This window comes from Colletotrichum destructivum, chromosome 4 (assembly GCF_034447905.1).
Source record: "Colletotrichum destructivum chromosome 4, complete sequence".
In the NCBI taxonomy this organism is placed as follows: Eukaryota; Fungi; Ascomycota; class Sordariomycetes; order Glomerellales; family Glomerellaceae; genus Colletotrichum; species Colletotrichum destructivum.
In genome coordinates this window covers 1,102,404-1,118,979 of record NC_085899.1, presented here as the reverse complement: position 1 = coordinate 1,118,979, position 16,576 = coordinate 1,102,404, and the positions used below count along the sequence as shown (strand labels likewise).

At 57.3% G+C, this 16,576-nt stretch overlaps 5 protein-coding genes across 5 annotated transcripts; all 5 read left to right on the top strand.

Moving 5' to 3' along the window:
- Positions 1-609: 609 nt before the first annotated feature.
- Positions 610-1,865, top strand: CDEST_06253 (uncharacterized protein; the record flags this gene model as incomplete). The annotated part of the gene is made up of 3 exons (XM_062922412.1): positions 610-638; positions 809-1,256; positions 1,290-1,865. The coding sequence occupies 3 exons, from the start codon at positions 610-612 to the stop codon at positions 1,863-1,865; spliced, it is 1,053 nt and encodes a 350-aa protein (XP_062778463.1).
- Positions 1,866-2,565: 700 nt separating this feature from the next.
- On the top strand, positions 2,566-3,166 carry CDEST_06252 (uncharacterized protein; the record flags this gene model as incomplete). Its single annotated transcript, XM_062922411.1, has 2 exons — positions 2,566-2,765; positions 3,112-3,166. 2 exons carry the CDS (start codon positions 2,566-2,568, stop codon positions 3,164-3,166), a joined length of 255 nt encoding a protein of 84 aa, XP_062778462.1.
- Positions 3,167-11,009: 7,843 nt separating this feature from the next.
- On the top strand, positions 11,010-12,832 carry CDEST_06251 (Putative peptidase M54, archaemetzincin, metallopeptidase, catalytic domain superfamily; the record flags this gene model as incomplete). Its single annotated transcript, XM_062922410.1, has 1 exon — positions 11,010-12,832. The coding sequence occupies exon 1, from the start codon at positions 11,243-11,245 to the stop codon at positions 12,830-12,832; it is 1,590 nt and encodes a 529-aa protein (XP_062778461.1). The 5' UTR covers positions 11,010-11,242.
- A 1,747-nt stretch (positions 12,833-14,579) lies between these two features.
- Positions 14,580-15,290, top strand: CDEST_06250 (Putative extracellular membrane protein, CFEM; the record flags this gene model as incomplete). Its single annotated transcript, XM_062922409.1, has 3 exons — positions 14,580-14,702; positions 14,810-14,945; positions 15,034-15,290. The coding sequence occupies 3 exons, from the start codon at positions 14,580-14,582 to the stop codon at positions 15,288-15,290; spliced, it is 516 nt and encodes a 171-aa protein (XP_062778460.1).
- Positions 15,291-15,296: 6 nt separating this feature from the next.
- On the top strand, positions 15,297-16,518 carry CDEST_06249 (uncharacterized protein; the record flags this gene model as incomplete). The annotated part of the gene is made up of 5 exons (XM_062922408.1): positions 15,297-15,345; positions 15,407-15,474; positions 15,568-15,956; positions 16,058-16,128; positions 16,223-16,518. The coding sequence occupies 5 exons, from the start codon at positions 15,297-15,299 to the stop codon at positions 16,516-16,518; spliced, it is 873 nt and encodes a 290-aa protein (XP_062778459.1).
- Between the last annotated feature and the right edge of the window lie 58 nt (positions 16,519-16,576).

Below are 16,576 nucleotides of genomic sequence, written 5' to 3'. Positions count from 1 at the left end.
CTCTCTTTCTCTTTCGCCTTCGCCTTCTCGCAGTTGTCGGTTCAACCTTCTCCTACGAGAGACATGATCTGAGTCGGCGAGACGGGAGAGGGGTCAATATCCTAACCACTGCCTTGGGAGCGGACTGCGTCACTGCTCTGGCAACGGCACGGCAATACTCAATGTTCGAGGCTAGCCCACTCACTTACTTTGGATAGTGTCGGAATATCATCTCGATGTAATCTGGTAGCATGCTAATGACGACCTACTCTCTCTCTCTCTCTCTCTCTCACACACACACACACACAAACGTTTTATAAGCAACTGATACTAATACGTCGAATGCACCTTGCAGCAGTACGTACCCTCCAAAGAGTCTTCAAATGGACATCATCTCTGCGCTCGATGCCACCATGCAACTACACTGCGAAGCGTCGTGATGCCATTGGCTACGGGTCTCCGACGCTCTAGAAGCACACAGTAATTCTTCCGTCACGTTGCAGGTTGGGCCTCCCGCAGCCAACTATCTGTCGACGGCACGGCTACGGTAATAGCCCTCCGACCACCTCCTGTGCCGCCTTACGACCAAGTGAAGTCACACCCCTCTGTCCGTCGTTGACAACGACAACGATGTCGCTGTGGCAGAGAGACGGAAATCAGTGACCGTGGATGAATGTGGACTTGCACACACGCACACACCACACCACCAGTCATTGGCGAACCACTTGCGAGACGAGAGACAGACAGGGTGCGGGGCAGGGTTCAGGGCTTCTCTCCCCATCTTTCTGCCCCGACAGATACAGGTAGACCTGTTTTTCAGGTAGTCCAGGTCAGCATCGCCAGGTTGTCTTTGCTGGGTTTGCGGTGGTCCCTTATTCTTTTGCCTGGGATACGAACGAATATCCAAGGTCACTACGAAGTCCGGCCCCCATTTCGGCATTCTCTCTTCCCTCCTCTCCCCATCTGCTCTCCTCCGCCCCCCCTCTCTCGTCTCTCCTCACGTTCTCCAATTCTTCATCGGGCAATGGGCATCACTCATCTTCAAAAACCCTCTGCTCTGCTCTGCAGGTGCCCATCTTGCACGCCATACAGGTGTCTCTCCTGCTCCCCAACCTTGGTTCCGTTGCCTTTTTCCAATCCAGCTCCTGGCAGTGCTTTCTGTTGCTACATGGGCACTAACCCCAAATTGTTTCGTTTCTTTCTGTGTGGCCAGGGATCAGAGCTCGGTCTCTCCCTCTCCTCCTCCTCCCTACTCGCCGGAAAGACCAGGGTACCAGGTCCAGGCCAACGGTTCCCGCTGCTTTGACTAGGGCAGCGACAGAGACGGGCCAAGCGTCCCTTGTCTGCACTCCAGCGGCCTTGCCCACACTACTCTGTACCTCGTGTGTACTTCTGCCTCATCCCTGCCCGGGTTGCGGTTTCCGTGGGCCGGAGTAAGGATTTTGGAAGACGCTTGTAACTTGCCAGCCACTGACAGCAGAACCGACAGCGGACATCTCCAGCACACAGCAACTTTGGGCGACGCGCCGTGGGACGCGGTTGAGAGTACCGCTCGGCATACTATGTTATGCTCTGCTGGGTCACAGCAGTGTTCTGGGCCCTGCTCCTCTCCACCCCAATGGAGCCCGCTCTGCCGGTTTTGGGGGCCCAGTTCCAAGGACCCAGAATACGGTGGACTTGACAGCCGGTGGTGGGAGGGAGACTTGGGCGGCACGCCGGCGGATCTGCACAATCTGGCTGGATACGATGCATTAATTATGCGATCGCAGGCACCGATACCGGGCTTGACTTGGGCCGACCTGTTTGTCAGCGAAGTCAAGACCGAACGAACCGCCTTTCACTTGGGGTTCCCTGTGACAGGAACAGAGCGCGCAGGACGAACGTGATGCCCTACCATCCGAAAAATCAGAACAAAACAAGGGACGATATCGAGGGGCTGTGCCTGACTGTCCGGCCTGGGACTGACTCGGCCACCCCAGCACCAGGCTTCCTAAGTGCTCGGAGGCGCGCGCAAATCCATTGCCAGGGCAATTTGATGCTCCCGGACACTGGTTTGCACCCTAGCCTCTACGGTGTACGTAGTGTACTCGTAGTCCCTCTGGTGCTTACCTGTGTCTCTCTTCAACTCTCCCTACAGCCCTGGGCGGATTACACAGAGTCCGCCCTCCTATCTCCTAGGAACAGGGCTCGGGTGCGACTCGCCTCCCCGGCTAGTATTTTGTTCTTGATACGAACACAGGGAAGAGGTGACGACTCGCCAATGAAAAGCTCAAATCGGATTTACGGCAGATGCCATATGCGGACACGGAAGCGCAACTATTAGCAGCAAATGGACGACTCCCGCAGGCACTCTTGTCGTCATCCCACGGATCCAGGCCTTTTGGCTTCGCTTACCATCCGTCGGCGTCGGCCTTGAAACCCCAATCGAGGAAGCCCACAATGAGATGGTCGGCTCGACGAGGACCAATGTCTGTCGGCTAAAACTGGTCGTAGGGGGGGTGGGGGGGCATATTTCTTCAGCTTTTTTTTCTTTCTGTCTTTTCAACTCCCCGGCATCTTAAACGACCAAGCCATCACAGCATCCCCATGGCCTTCGTTCCTCTTTCGGCAGGGTTGGAGCTCGAGTTCCCCAGTATTTGTTGGCTCTCTCAAGCCTCGTCCGAGTGGCTGGAGACTGGTGAGTTCCAGTACTCCAGTATTCCAGTGTTCCAGTTCCTGTTCCAGTTCCAGGCTGGTGGGCAACGCAACGCTGTGGCGTGGAGGAGCGCTTTCTCCATCCCGACGAGGTATGGCGAGCAACCACCGCCGGTCCCAGTTAATGGGGAGCCGATGGAATGGAATGGAATGATGCGTCGGGAATGGGGGGGGGGGAGGGAGAGGCCGCGCATTTGGGGCAGTATCCATCCTTTCTGGACTTGGTCTGCATACAGGCGCAGGTGTCGGCGACAGCGTGCGTCGGCCGGTGTTGGTCGTCCTGTTGAGCCCCCCGGCATGGCATGCATCCATCGTACGCACCCTTTCCCGGAGATTGCCATCAGAGAGTTCACCGGATCTCGATTGATTGATTGTCTGGGGCAAAGCTCCAACCTTCAATGCCACCTGACTGACATACGGATATACCTGTACTGATAGTGTCAATTGTGTAACTGTCAACGGCATTCCAGTTTTCCTAAGCAAGGAGTTCTAACCGCCGATCGAACCGGACAACCCTCTCCGAAGTTGAGTAATCCGACAAGGTGCTTTTCTTCTACTGTAGTCCGATATAAGATGATTGATTCCTCTGGCAGGGTCACCCATCGCAGTTCTCCGTCCGCCCTCCGCTGTCCATCGGGTCAGTGCACCACAACAAAAACAACCACAACAACAACAACAGCCAGCTAGCCAGCATGTCAGTGTTTGCTGTTTTTCTCGGCGGCCGTTGTCATGGCAGAGCAAACGCACAGCCTCGACATGACGGGCTGTTAGCGGGCCATCACTGCTCTGGGCGTCTGCTTCCGATGAGTGCAGTGTTGAGACGCTGGGCATCTCGGGTTGCGTCGTTGAAGACGAGGCGCTGCATCCTTGGGCTTCCACCGATAGAGTTCGCCAGGGTTCTCCATTGTGGTTAAGTTGTTGGTCTCTTACTGTACAAGTACTCCACTCCACGCTTGACTCCAAGGCTGGCAACACGCCATCATCCCCAGCCAGCCAGCTCTGTTGTTACAGTATCAGTACGGCTCGGTATCCGTGCTGTACCGAGACTCCAGTCAAATGCCTCTAACAAATATCTCTCAAGGAGAAGAAACTTGTCGAGGAAAGTTCACTGACAGCACATCACCCTCGCCTTTGACATACCAATGGCACACAGCCTTTCCCCCCGAGGCTATGTCATCTACAATCATGCTGTTCCAAGCTGGTGCCCGCCGAAGCGCCTGTCTAGGCTTCCCCTTCGAGTCGATTCAGCCGGCGCTTGGTATCTGGCAGCGGCACTGCCCGCCAAGCTCGGGTCGGTTGAATATTCGCGGCGCCGTTGCCCTTGGAGGCCCCAGCTGCCTTCACCGTCACTAGACATCCAATAGCGGCCCTGGGTCTTTTGTTGCGGCAAGACGCCAACGCTATCCATCTCCTCTGGCAACGATGCGCCCCTTTGGAAGGCTGAAGTGGCAACTTACTGGCTCTATTGATGGGCCGAGCCTCGGACTTGCGGCCTAAAGAATGCCATCGGTTTCCTCTGCCAATGACACAAGACCGGGTCAAGGCCGACATTTCCTTGTTATTCCTTTTATTTTTGTCGTTGGACTCACCAGAACTCGACCTTGTCCAAGTTCGCATGGGTAGCGGACATGGACAGGCTATGGTGAATCCCCGTCCCCTCGACGGGCTTTTCCATTCCAAACCGGGGGCCAACTTTGAGTTTAACGATCTGTTCTTGTTCCTGAACCTTGGTCGTTGACGGAGATACCGGCAAACTCTGTGCAAAAAAAAAAAAAAAAAAAAAAAAGGCGGGCCATTCGCGAGTCACCTACGAAGTGTGAGGCTCTCAGCGTGGGCCGCTCAACCTGCCATTGTGACGACATCACCGTCACATCCTACACACTCTACGAGTACTTGCTTACTGCTTACGCTTGGCACCACGGCCGGCGTTGGACAGCACAATGAAACAGTCGTTAACCCAGCGCTTTTCTTCGCCATAGTTAGCAGCAGCCATGATCGTTGTAGAGGGGCTCGTATCGCCTGCGGACGGCAACCTGCCGCCCTCGTGTACTGATTATGCTGTACGTGTTGCAATCCAGCGGTCGGCGTGACGCCAATCCGCTGAATGTCTTTGATCGAGCTCAATGCCGACGAGTTTCAACACCACGTGCGCCGGAAATTATCTACCAAACCTCGACCGGGGCCCTGCTCCAACTTTCCACTTTGACCAACTTCTGAACCGGTGGCTGCCAAGTCAAGTCACTGTACAACATGTTACTCTGTTCAACCCCAGGCAGCTAGGATTGGGGGGGGGGGGGTCACGCCAAACATCCCTTGTGCTGTTCCTCCATCAATGGCACCGCATCTGGCTCTAGCCCGTCACACGAGTTGAGATGGCGGTTCATGTCTCACGTCTTGCAAAGACGATGGGGTGCGGGGGGAAAGGCATCTCAAAGGACCTTCTATTGTTTCTCTGCTGGGCACCGCGCGCCGGTCCACCCACCTGGGCATGCATGTCGTCGACTCACCCTTCCCTTCCCGCATCCGGTCTCGTTACATGCCGAAGTTGCAATCTACTCTTGGGGGGAGGACCAGTGTCGCCCACGCCTTTTGCATGATGCCCAAAAGGCGAGGCGCAGCCGCACAACGGCGTCGAACAAAGTTGTCAACTTTACCCGCAACCGCCGTCTTGAACCGGTTTGGCTAGCCCTCTCGACCCCGGACAAATTTTTAAACATGGGCAGCGGCTTGGGGAACCACGTCATCCCTGTGCTGTGAGGGAGATACCACTCAGAGACTCCAATACTCCCTCCCCAACGGCGTTTCTTTTCTCAAGGACCGGGGGGGGGGGGGGGGGGGGGGGACAAGGTTTACGAGCTGCTTCATAGTGCATCCCAACCTCATCACAGCTTGCTTACTTGCTTGAAAACTTGATTGCACTCTGTAGGCGGGCTGGCCAACAGCTCATCGGGCCAGCATCGTTGCCTCGTGGTAAATGATTGCTGGCAGGCCGGCAGCCGTGCAGGCGTAAGATGCACGAACGTGCTGCCCGTCACAAACCGGCAGTTGCGCGCCGGGATATGCATCGACCGCGCCCATCGTATCATCCGGGGCGGATTCCGTCCGCGAAAGGATGCCCAGTTTTGAGGAGAAAGGCAGGAAGAAAAAAAAAACTCTGTCCCTGCTGCGTCGTGGCACATCGAATGATTCTGTCTCTCGAATCATTTCATCATCGGGGGGCTGGCCGATGAAATCCCGGGACACGGATCCTTCTCGCTGCAACATGCTACGGGAGAGACAGCCAGAAAGACATGCTGACACGCAGCTGGCTTCGTCAACGAAGCCCGTGAGGCCAAGCTTCTGTTCCTCGACTGGGTCAGATGGGGGGGTGCTTGAGGCCTAGTACCCTGAACGATGCTGAAGATGGAGACTCGGACAGCCCCAGCGGAACCGAGGGTGCATTAAAGCAAGCCTTTCCTGCATCTGACGACAACGTTGAACGTCGACCGATCTGGTGAGATGTGATTATATCATGATCACGATTCAAGAACCCCCCGCTCTTTGTCCTTCTGGCTTTGGTTCTAGTGTCAGTTGTCGAATCGCGAACGAACCATGATCGGATCCACTCAAGTGCTGTTCCCATTTACGGTCCCGTTGCTCATGAGGGGAGGGAAGAGTGGTTAGGTCGAATCCTCCATGACTGGTCGTTCCTCGCAGCCGCAAAGTAAGGCCGAGGCAAGCTAGGGATCGACGCACACCCTCACTCAAGGTCTGCAGCGGACGTGGGGTTTGTCGAGATGGTGTGCAGCGTCACAACCCCTTCCTCACTTGTTGAGGCGTGAGATCATTGCCAGTCCCGACCCATCCATTAGGCCTAGAACCTCTTAGGGCCTCGGGCACCGTGCCTAGATTGAAATCATCTTGCAGATGAGGTTTTTTTCCCATCTTCTTTCGCAAAAGTGTCTTGCGTCCCTTGCATTAGAGGGGATGCCGTGATGGAGGGTTGGGCTCGCAGTCCATTCGCCTGGTCCCCCGGCGGGCACATGCAGAGAAGACGGAAGCGAGGGGCGACGGGCAGGACGGGGCAAGACAGGATATCATCCCCGGTGCCTGGTCGTGCGTTAGGGCTTCCGGCTCGCCGGCGGAAAGCCTCTTGCTGTAAGCCCTCTGTCCATGATGCTCAGGCACACCCACCGCATGGTTGCATCGAGGCCCCCCATCAAATGGAGGATGGACGACGTTTTAACTTCTCGCAAGCTGTAGCCAGCCCACTCACACGTCGACTTATCCATGACGGGAGAGGCCGAAAAAAAAAAGGCCGACCAAAAACAGAGGATGGGAAACAAACCCCCTCGCCAAAAAAATAAAAAAAAATAAAGCCATGTCGGGCGAGGGCCGAAAAGTCCTGACCGAGCCGCTTCCACTCGACGACCAAGTGGATATCGCAGCAATCGAACCTAGACGACCGGCGCCTTTCGGCCGGGGCTGGACTCGGGGGACAAAAAAAGACTGAAAAGTACTTTTCACATTGTCATTAGCTTTTCTTTCGACAATTGATCACCAGCGGGTTGAAAAAAGTCTGCGGTGCGGGGGGGGAGATAGGGAAATGGATGGATGGCCCCATCATACCGCCGTCAAGCCGCCGCAAAGCCATACACTCACGCTTGACCTTTTATGGGCTCCGACCATATACATACATTCACACACAGAGAAGCGAGGTAAAATATCTCGTCGTTTTCTCGACGGCGGGGAAAAATTCGGCAAAGACAAAGCAAAAAAAGGACGGGGGGTAAAATGTCGAGAATTTTTCTCTTTCTATCGTCCCGACGGCACCCGAGATTTATGACGCGGTGGCGGCGGGTTCGTTTCTATCTTTGGTCGGGGGGGGATCGAATGGGGGTGGTCGTCGGCTTGTGATGTGGCGTAACTTGCCTAAAGCCTTCCGCGACGACGGGACCTGGACGAAGCCGCTGTCGCGTGGTCTTGGTAACTCTTGGACAAACTATGGCCGCCTGGTCGTGAGAGGTGCCTGTCGACAGCCATTTCGAAGCAGAAACCCTCTCCTTCATGGACGACGGCGTCAGCTCGGACCCGCCCCTTGAGAACAGCATAGAACAGAAAGAAGGCCAACGGGGCCATGCGTTTGGACCATGGGCTCTCTCACTCATGGTGCGGCATGTGGCAAAGAGGGAGGGAAGGGGGAGGCGGCGCGTGGGATCTTTGGCCGCCGCACGATGCGATGCCACGAGGGGCGCGCGGGCTCAACACCTCGGGCGCCAACCTTGAACTGGAATACGACCCCCCAAATAGAATGAAAAATTCGAGAGAAGGTATACGAAAATGGTTGCTTCACTAGGGAAAGTATGAAGACGACTCTGGTCTCGAGGATCTCACACCAGAGTTTCGTCAGGTTTGGGCAGCGTGGGGGGGGGGGGGCGGTCACTGGGGCTGGACTATCATTCCCAATGATGAAAGTCTGCGATTTCGACCGACCGAGCGACCGAGAAGGTCTAATTACCGATACATACATCGTACATATGCGACCAAAGGGAAGAAGAAGAAGAAAAAAAAAGAAGGGGGAAAAAAGGGACCCTGCTGGATTCAGTCCCAATCCGGACCTGTTGGTCTGCAGCGTCGAACCCAATCCCCGAACGGTCGGAGCATGTGTGTGTGTGTGTGTGTGTGTGTGTGTGTGTGTGTGTGTGTCCAATGGAAGCAACGACCGGTTCTCCTCTGGGCGCGAGGACGCGAATGGCCGAGTGTTGGAAGCTGATGATGGTTTTGGACAGCATTGCTGAGCGACGTGATGCCCGTCTTTGCTGCAAGGCATATACATCCCCAGATACCTGTTCCGGGGTCGATCCCTGCGGAGCCCCAGAGGGTGTACTACGATGTATGTACAGGGCGTATTGACCAGGGAAGATGGGGGGGGGGGGGGGGGCTTAACTTCCACTTGACAACTCTATCAGGAGTCGGATGGGAACGTAATCCCCAACGGTTGGATGGGATGACAGTAGGCGATGACGAAACAGTTCGAATGTTCCCACGCCAAACGCCCTGGAACATGCAGCGAGAGATGAAGGAAACCCAACATGTATTGTGCGCGGATGCTGTGGAGGGCGCGCGTGTTGGCTCACACCAGCTCGCCGCCCAACAACGTATGTATATGCCTATTGCGCGATGCTGCCGCAGCGCCCATCACTTCGCAGGCATTCTATGGCCAGTTGGGGGATTTGCCCATTGGGCCACATTGTGTAACTCTTTTGTTTGACTTGCTTCCCCTTCTAAACCCTCTCTCTGCTATTTGCAAATGCAGGCAGGGTTCTCTTGGGAAGGGCCTTGGGAGTGAGGGGAGGAGAGGAGGAGGAAAGAGGGCGTGAGCTCGGGCCCTGCGTGCGATGCCGAGCCTTGACAGCACCCTTCGCGGGCCGTCTTGCGGCTTGGGGGGAAAGGATGGATGGATGGCAAGGCGGAAATGGGTGGGGAGGATGGAAAGGGACGGATGGATGGGAAGCAAAGGGCAAAATTAACGGACGGTCTGTTCTCTGAGGATGTGTTCGTCTCTTCTCTCCCGTGGGGGGGAGGGGGTGTGGTGTGGTGTGGTATGGTGTAAGTGAGTCGGTCTAAAGTAGGAGATGCGCTCGGTCGGCGTTGTGAACCCCGCGGTTCGCGGAGGTGAGATTCCGCGGGGTGGAAGAGACGGGCGGGCTGGTTTCATTCTGCAGAGACGTCCAACGCTCGAGGCTGGTTTGTTGTTTAGTTCCTATTCATCCTTCCAGTCTTCTTTGTGCCAAAATTATCGATGATCTATTCCCCCCCCCCCCCCCCCCCCCATTCCTCGCGATGACGGCTGGGAGTGAGGTGAAACGGCCCAGACGCACTCTATAGGTTAGGAGGTGGGAAGGAAGAAGATGGGACGGGTTGGTTGGGTGGGCATCATCCGTCATGCGTTCTTTTTCTAGTTCTTCTTCTTCTTTTTTTCCCCCTGTTTGTAGTTGGGGTGCGGCATACTTTCCTGCGTGTGGCGTGACCCTCAGTTCAACGGTCACCGGGGAGGCGGCCGCGGGAGGGTCGGGGCGCGCGTCGGGGAGAGCCGGGAAGGGGCGGGCGGGCAGGCGAGACGGCTGGCGCGAGATGGACCGGTGGTGATGGGGGCCGGCCAGTCAAGTCGCCCTTTCAGTTGCATCATCGTTTGGCCCATGAGCCAGCCGGCCGACTGGCTGTGGCGGTCAATACACCCCAACAGGGACGTCCCGTTAGTTTGAAAGAGAAAAAGAAAAGAAAAATTTGAAAGAAAAGAAGAAGAAAAGGCCCGAGAGTGATGCTTCACTCACGACGAAAGGCTCTCGGGGCGCGCCGGGGATGCAGGAAGTAGGTGCCGGGCAGCGGCGCCGGGGCCTCTGTGGATCCTACCCGGGTGCCGTGCGGCGCCGTGCGATGGGGTCCGATGAGAGGAAGGGGGGGAGAGGACCCCGTCCATGCCCGCCCATGGCAGGCGTGCGTTTATCTGGGGGGTTTTTTTTTTTCTTTCCTTGCGCGAGCGTCAGACTTCACAGTCCATCAGCCCATCAGCCCATCAGTCAACCTCGGCAGGGCGTTCGCAAGAGTGTGGCGAAGTGCGGCATCGCGAGAGCTAGACCCGGCCGAGCGCGGGGAGGGAGGCCCTCTGACGGCGGCTTTGGCAGTAGGGCTACACGATGCGATGCGAGTCGCCTGGGAGGGCTGCCGGACCGGAATCCTCGTGGCGAAGATGCACGCGAAGCAAGCCATGGGCCTTGCCGGGAGGAGGGGAGGGGGGGGGCAGTGTCGCTCTCGGACGGATCGAGTGATGCAAGAGGCTTCCGGGATTGAGTGTGTCCCTTCTTCTTCCCCCCGTCTGTCTGTCTGTCTGTCTGTCTGTTTGTTGATGTTTTGTCTTGGGCTTTGTTTGGTCCCGCGCTGGGAGGGCAACGCACGCTCATTCTCCGGAGGGGGGTCCGGAGGTCAAAGGGTCAAAGGGTTTGTAGGCGATAGGGGCCATCTTTTCTGACATGTGTCACGGGGATCAGGAACTGGGGGGGGGAGGGCGGCAAAGTGCTCTTTGCTTGGAGGAGGGGTAAACTTGCTTGGTGTGTTGCTGGTTGGTGTTGGCAGATGAGGGGAGGAGGACGACGACGATGAGAAATGAGAGGCATGGGACGAAGACTCAAGAGAGACTCTAGAGAGACTCTAGAGAGACTCAAGAGGGACCGCGGCTTCGGCATCTCGTCTCGTAGGCAGCAGCCGTGAAAGCGGGGCATGTCCGAATCGGGCTTCATTATCATCTTCTGTTTTTTTCTTCTCTTTTTCCTTTGCCTTCTTCTTCAACTTCGCGTCATCTTCGTCTTCTCGTATTGGTGCTGAACAGCATTCGTCGTCTTTTGGACGAGGTCTGCTGGTTTGTGGCTACACCTCCTTTTTTTTATTTTATATATATGTACGGCGCAGCAGACAACTGATCGGTCAGCCGAGAAAGCACAAAACGACGGGTGAGACGAGGGAGGCCGAGAATCTATAGAAACAACAGAAGTCCAAAATCCAAGGTCCAAAGTCCAAAGTCGGCCGCGCAAACATGGCACCCCGCGGACGGCCCAAGACTTGTCCTCACGACTCCCTTCTCGTCGACACCTCCGAGTACGGCCGGAAGAAGGCCGGCTTCGTCCGCATCCCGGCCGAGCAACGCGCCGCCGCGACGAGAAGTTCCGGCAGGGCCACCGCCAACTCCGCCTCCGACGACCGCTCGACCCCGGACCCGGCCACTTTCCCGGGCCCGCTCGTCCTCCCCGACGACGACCTCGCCCTGGACCCGCGCGCCGCGCCCCAGAGCCTGCGGTCCTGGACCTCGGGCCACTGGCGGAACCCCATCACGCCCGCAAGGAAGACCATGTACGTCGCCGGCGTCCCGGTCATCGACGACAGCGCCGCCTTCATGAGGGGCTGGGAACTGCCCGACCTCTCCGACGTGAAAACCCCCGCCGTGTCGTCGTCGTCGTCGTCGTCTGCGCTCGAGCACCCCAAGATCGACGACATCGTGGGCTACTTTTCCGCCTTCTACCACCCGTTGCCCGCGAAGCCGCTGCCGGCGCCACTGACCTTTGTCCGCTGGGACGGCAAGGGAGGGGAGGTCCCCACAGCAGGCGCGAAGCCGCAGCGCATGATGGTCGGCCTCGCGACGGGCGACGGGTCCGTCGTCGGCATCCGCGCGCGGCCTGCGCCGGACGGCCTGGCGCGGATGCAGCTGAACCTCTGCGACCTGCTCGACGCGCTGCAGTCGGTGCTCCCCGGCGACGCGTACGCCGCGTGCCTGGTTGTCGCGCAGGACCTCTACGAGGACGACGACGACGACTTCTGCTGCGGCAGGGCCTTTGGCGGGAGCCGGATCTGCGTCGTGTCGAGCTTCCGGTACCGGCCGGCGTTGGACGGGCTTCACGGGGTGGAGCGGGAGCACATGTGGCCGGCGTCGCACTGCGAGCGGTTCGTCGTCGAGGCGGTCGAGTGGTGGGAGGAGCAGGATGCCGCCGAGGCGGGGGGGAGCGTTGACGTCGCCTCGGTGGGCCAAGGCAAGAAGACGAAGTCGAAGAAGGGGACGACGAGGAAGAAGAAGAAGACGACGAAGAAGGAGGACGAGGACGAGGACGATGAGGGGGAGATCACGGTCGACGTGAAAAGGGTCACGGGCACGGCCATGGGCGCCGCCGTCGAGGCCTCGAGGGACGTCCTGGTGCCGCGAACCGGCACCCGACGGCACGAGGCCGAGGACCTGCGGGGCCTGTGGTTCGGCCGCGTGGCCCGGACGGCGGCGCACGAGGTCGGCCACTGCCTCGGGATGGGCCACTGCGTGTACTTCGCCTGCGTCATGCAAGGCACCGGCGGGCTCGGCGAGGACGGGAGGCAGCCGCCGTACCTCTGCCCCGTGTGCGAAGCCAAGTTCGTCTGGGGTCTGGGCGAGAAGGGCGTCGTCGAGGGGGGCGGGGCGGGGCGGTGGAGGCCCGGGAGGCGGGAGGAGGTCGAGAAGGAGAGGATGGAGGTTGTCCGGGTCTTCTGCGAGGCGTGGAGGGGGGTCGGCATGTTCGCCGCCTACGGGGCCTGGTTGGATGCTCGGTTGAGGGGGGAGGAGTTCGGGCCGCCCGAGGTCGAGGTAATCGACCTGACGGGCGAGTGAGTGAGGGGGCGTCAAGAGATGAAGGTTTCGTTCTTCTCGATGGGGGGGGGGGGGTTAGTTCCCATGGCGAGGTTTCCTGGTATGCTCCATGTGTACATCAGAGAGGTGTTTACGGAGTTCAGGTCACGATATCAGGGGATACAGTGAGAGCCCGGATTTAATGATTGTCGATATGTGTTTTTTTCTATTTTATTTTTCATCTTTTAAATGTGACTGACAATGAACCAATGCATGACTGACGGTATGCTAGGTTTGCTGCATCTAATGCGTTTCTCATGCTGTGGCATCAGTTGCCCGTCCAGGCACGTCTCATGTCGTGGGCCACCATAAAGCCGACATGAAGACTGACAATACTACAACACAAGAGCCTCCCTCACCTTGTGCATCTGCTCACCCAGAATGATATCAGCTTGCGTCTCAGTCAGATCGACGACGCATTCCTTGGTCCAGGCATCACCCAGAAACCGCATGGGAATACGTGTATGATGGTCCATTCAGCTGTTCTTTCAACATAAGCCACTGGCTTCTGACATTTGGTTGAGCACAAGGCGGCATATGACGGGGAGGGGGAGGAGGCTGACACATCCACACTTTCATCGAAACATCATCACTAGCATTTATGAAAGACACCCACGTGGAATCATAAGCCAAGCAGAACCACTCTTCCCTTCAAGGCTACCGGACGGGGAAGGGAGGGGGAGGGGGGGCACGACACACCGAGAACAAGCTGGGCTGAGACAAGTCACCACGCCTCTCCAACTTCTCGGTACAGCCCTGTACAAATTTCCTCGCTCGATATCGATGGGGCGTTCAACTGCTTTGCATCCGACGCTTTACGGAACGCCGACTGACTGGGCTGACGGCAGCACACCTCTCCTTCGATCGACTGACATGGGCGATCCTCCTCCTCCTCCTCCTCCTCCTCCTCCTCCTCCTCCTCCTCCTCCTCCTCCTCCTCCTCTTCCGCCGCCGCCGCCGCCGCCGCCTTCGGCTTACAGAATGCGAGCGGCGTGGCACACCCCGCGATGCAGGCTACCCGGATGCGCCAAGCGCACGATCGGCATGGAATACAGCGGCCCATGGCGAGACCAAGAATCGTTCTTCAACAGGACTCGGCTTACGCAATCCACGCCGGGCGAATCGGGAGTCGCAGCCTCCCAGTCTTGGTCGGCGCAGAGCTAGACTTCATCCGGCTCCCCTCCCAAACAGTCTAGGCACGACTCATCCAGCGGCTGGAACATCCTCTCCCTCTCCCCATCCCCATCCCCGGTCATCCACGCTCTGGGCCATAAGGTGATGCACGCCTCCGAGAGCCGAAGCACGATGGCCGAAAGCGAACTCGTGGACTGGCTGGGGCGAGAGAAATGTACAAGCCACCGAAGACTGTCTTTTTTCTTCTCCAACAAAAACACGCACACACACACACAAAAAAGAACCAGGTGCCACGCCTCGGTTACTTCCGCTGGAATGTTGTGCTCGTTGTCCGGGTTGTAGTGGAGGGTATGTCTGTATGGTTTTTAGATGGGAGAGAGGCCCTTTTCCTATCCATACTACCTACTTGCTGCTTTGTCGCCCAGGTTTTCCTTCTGGGATATACATATACACACTTCTCATATCCACGACCATCTTCACATTTTGACGCTCATAGTACATTAAACCCCCTCCAAAGTTCCCAAGGGCCGGACCCCTTCGCTCTTCGTGCCATTTGCCGTACACCCTTTATTTCACATCCTTGCGCGCCGTCGTCATGCGTCCGAAATGGACGGCCCTCGCCGTCCTGACCCTCGGCACGGCGGCGACGGCCTTTGCCCAGCAGCCCTCGAACTCCGGGAATTCCAGTCTCTATCTACACGACAACCCGGATTGCGCTGTAAGAGGAACAACCCCCCCCCTATATCCTGTCATCATCATCATCATCAACAGCATCAGTAACAAGAAGAATAAACCGACGAGTTCACCGTTGACACATGGCCGAAGCTACCGTGCTTCCTGACAGGCCTCAATCAGACGGAATGCCACACGACAGACCAACAATGCCTGTGCCAGGACGAACACTTTCTCCAATTCGTGCAAGGCTGCGTCATCACGAGCTGCCCGCTGAAGTACGCTCTAGGTACAAGAAAGACTCTCACGGGGCAGGGACGGATGAGTCCCTCGTAGTAGAGGAACGCCACCGGCTGACGTCTTTTGAACGACTCCAGAATCTCAGAACATCACCTGGACGGCGTGCGACTTCCCATTGCATAGCGGCGAGCCGGCCACGAGAATCGCTCGCATCGTCATCTTCATACTGCTACCGACGTTCTCCCTCGTGATCCGGATCATCACCAAGCTTGCGAGGCTGTCTACATGGGGCCTCGATGACTACACAATAATAGTGGCATACGTAAGTGAAAAAAGGCCAGCTTTACCCGGGTGGGAGGGGGAGGAGGGAGGCCGTGGGTTGAGACGATGCTGAGAGAAAATGGTGATCAAGATTCTTCTGTTGGCGTACACGTCTCTGCACATGTACCGTAGGTCTTCTCACCACCATGTTGTTCGTCTTGGTTCACTAACGCCCTTCGCTTCCACCAGTGGAACATAACGGAGCTGGACGAGACCTCTGGACTCTCTCCGATCGTCAGATCACCGTCTATTTCAAGGTGACGATCCTGCCCCGACGAAACCAAACCCCTCACAGCTTTGCTTTGCTTTGCTTTACCTTCACGAACGCCTCTTAACATCATCTCGGACAGGCCTTCTACGCGCTGCAGACGCTCTATCACTCCTGCATCGACATGATCAAGGTGTCCATCCTCTTCATGTACCTGCGCATATTCCACCTCCCCGACGAGAAGATTCGGGTGGCGCTCTGGATCACCATGGGCATCAACATCCTCAGTGGGCTCAGCTTCATCTTCGCCGGCCTGTTCCAGTGCCAGCCCATCAGCCTCGCCTGGACCTTCTGGACGGGCGAGGCGACGGGCAAGTGCATCGACATCGTCCTCCTCGCCCTCTCGCACGCCGGCATCAACATCGCCCTGGACCTGTGGATGCTCATCTTGCCGGCGACGCAGGTCTGGGGCATGAACCTGGCGCTACGAAAGAAGGTCTCCATCATGGCCATGTTCAGTCTCGGTCTTTTGTGAGTGCCTACGCTCGCCCTCCCTTGCCCTGCTCATCTCGTTGTTACTTTGGGGGCCTCTCCCTACCAGATTTCCGACGAAACTGACGTTCTATCTTCAGTCTCACCATTGTCAGCATCATTCGTATCCCGGCTATTCTGTATTTCCGCCAGCACCCGTTGAACCCAACTGGTATGTTGACAGAGAATGCCTCCCTGTTGAGCCATCAGTCTTGAGCCGTCAGTCCTGCCTGCAGACACGAGAGCTGACCTACAACCCATCCCAGTCGCCATGATGCCCAGCGTTATCTGGTCCGACATCGAGCTGAACGTGGGCGTCTTCACGGCCTCCATACCGAACATCCGCCAGTTCTTCGTCAGGTTCATCCTCCGGCAGTCGGAGAAGAAGAAACGCCTTACCGCGGCCCGGTCGGGAAACACGGAGGGCTCCTCGAAGAATATGGCCCGGGCGTCGACGCTCACGCAGCAGCTGAGCGAGTTGGACACGATGGACGAGAGCAACGACGGCTCGCCCTTTAAGCCGGCCCAAGGCCAACACATTAAGGCAACAGAAGAGAATTGATAAGGGACCAGGGTTACGTTTACATTGCAGGAGCTTAAAAAATGCGCTTGCTGTCTTC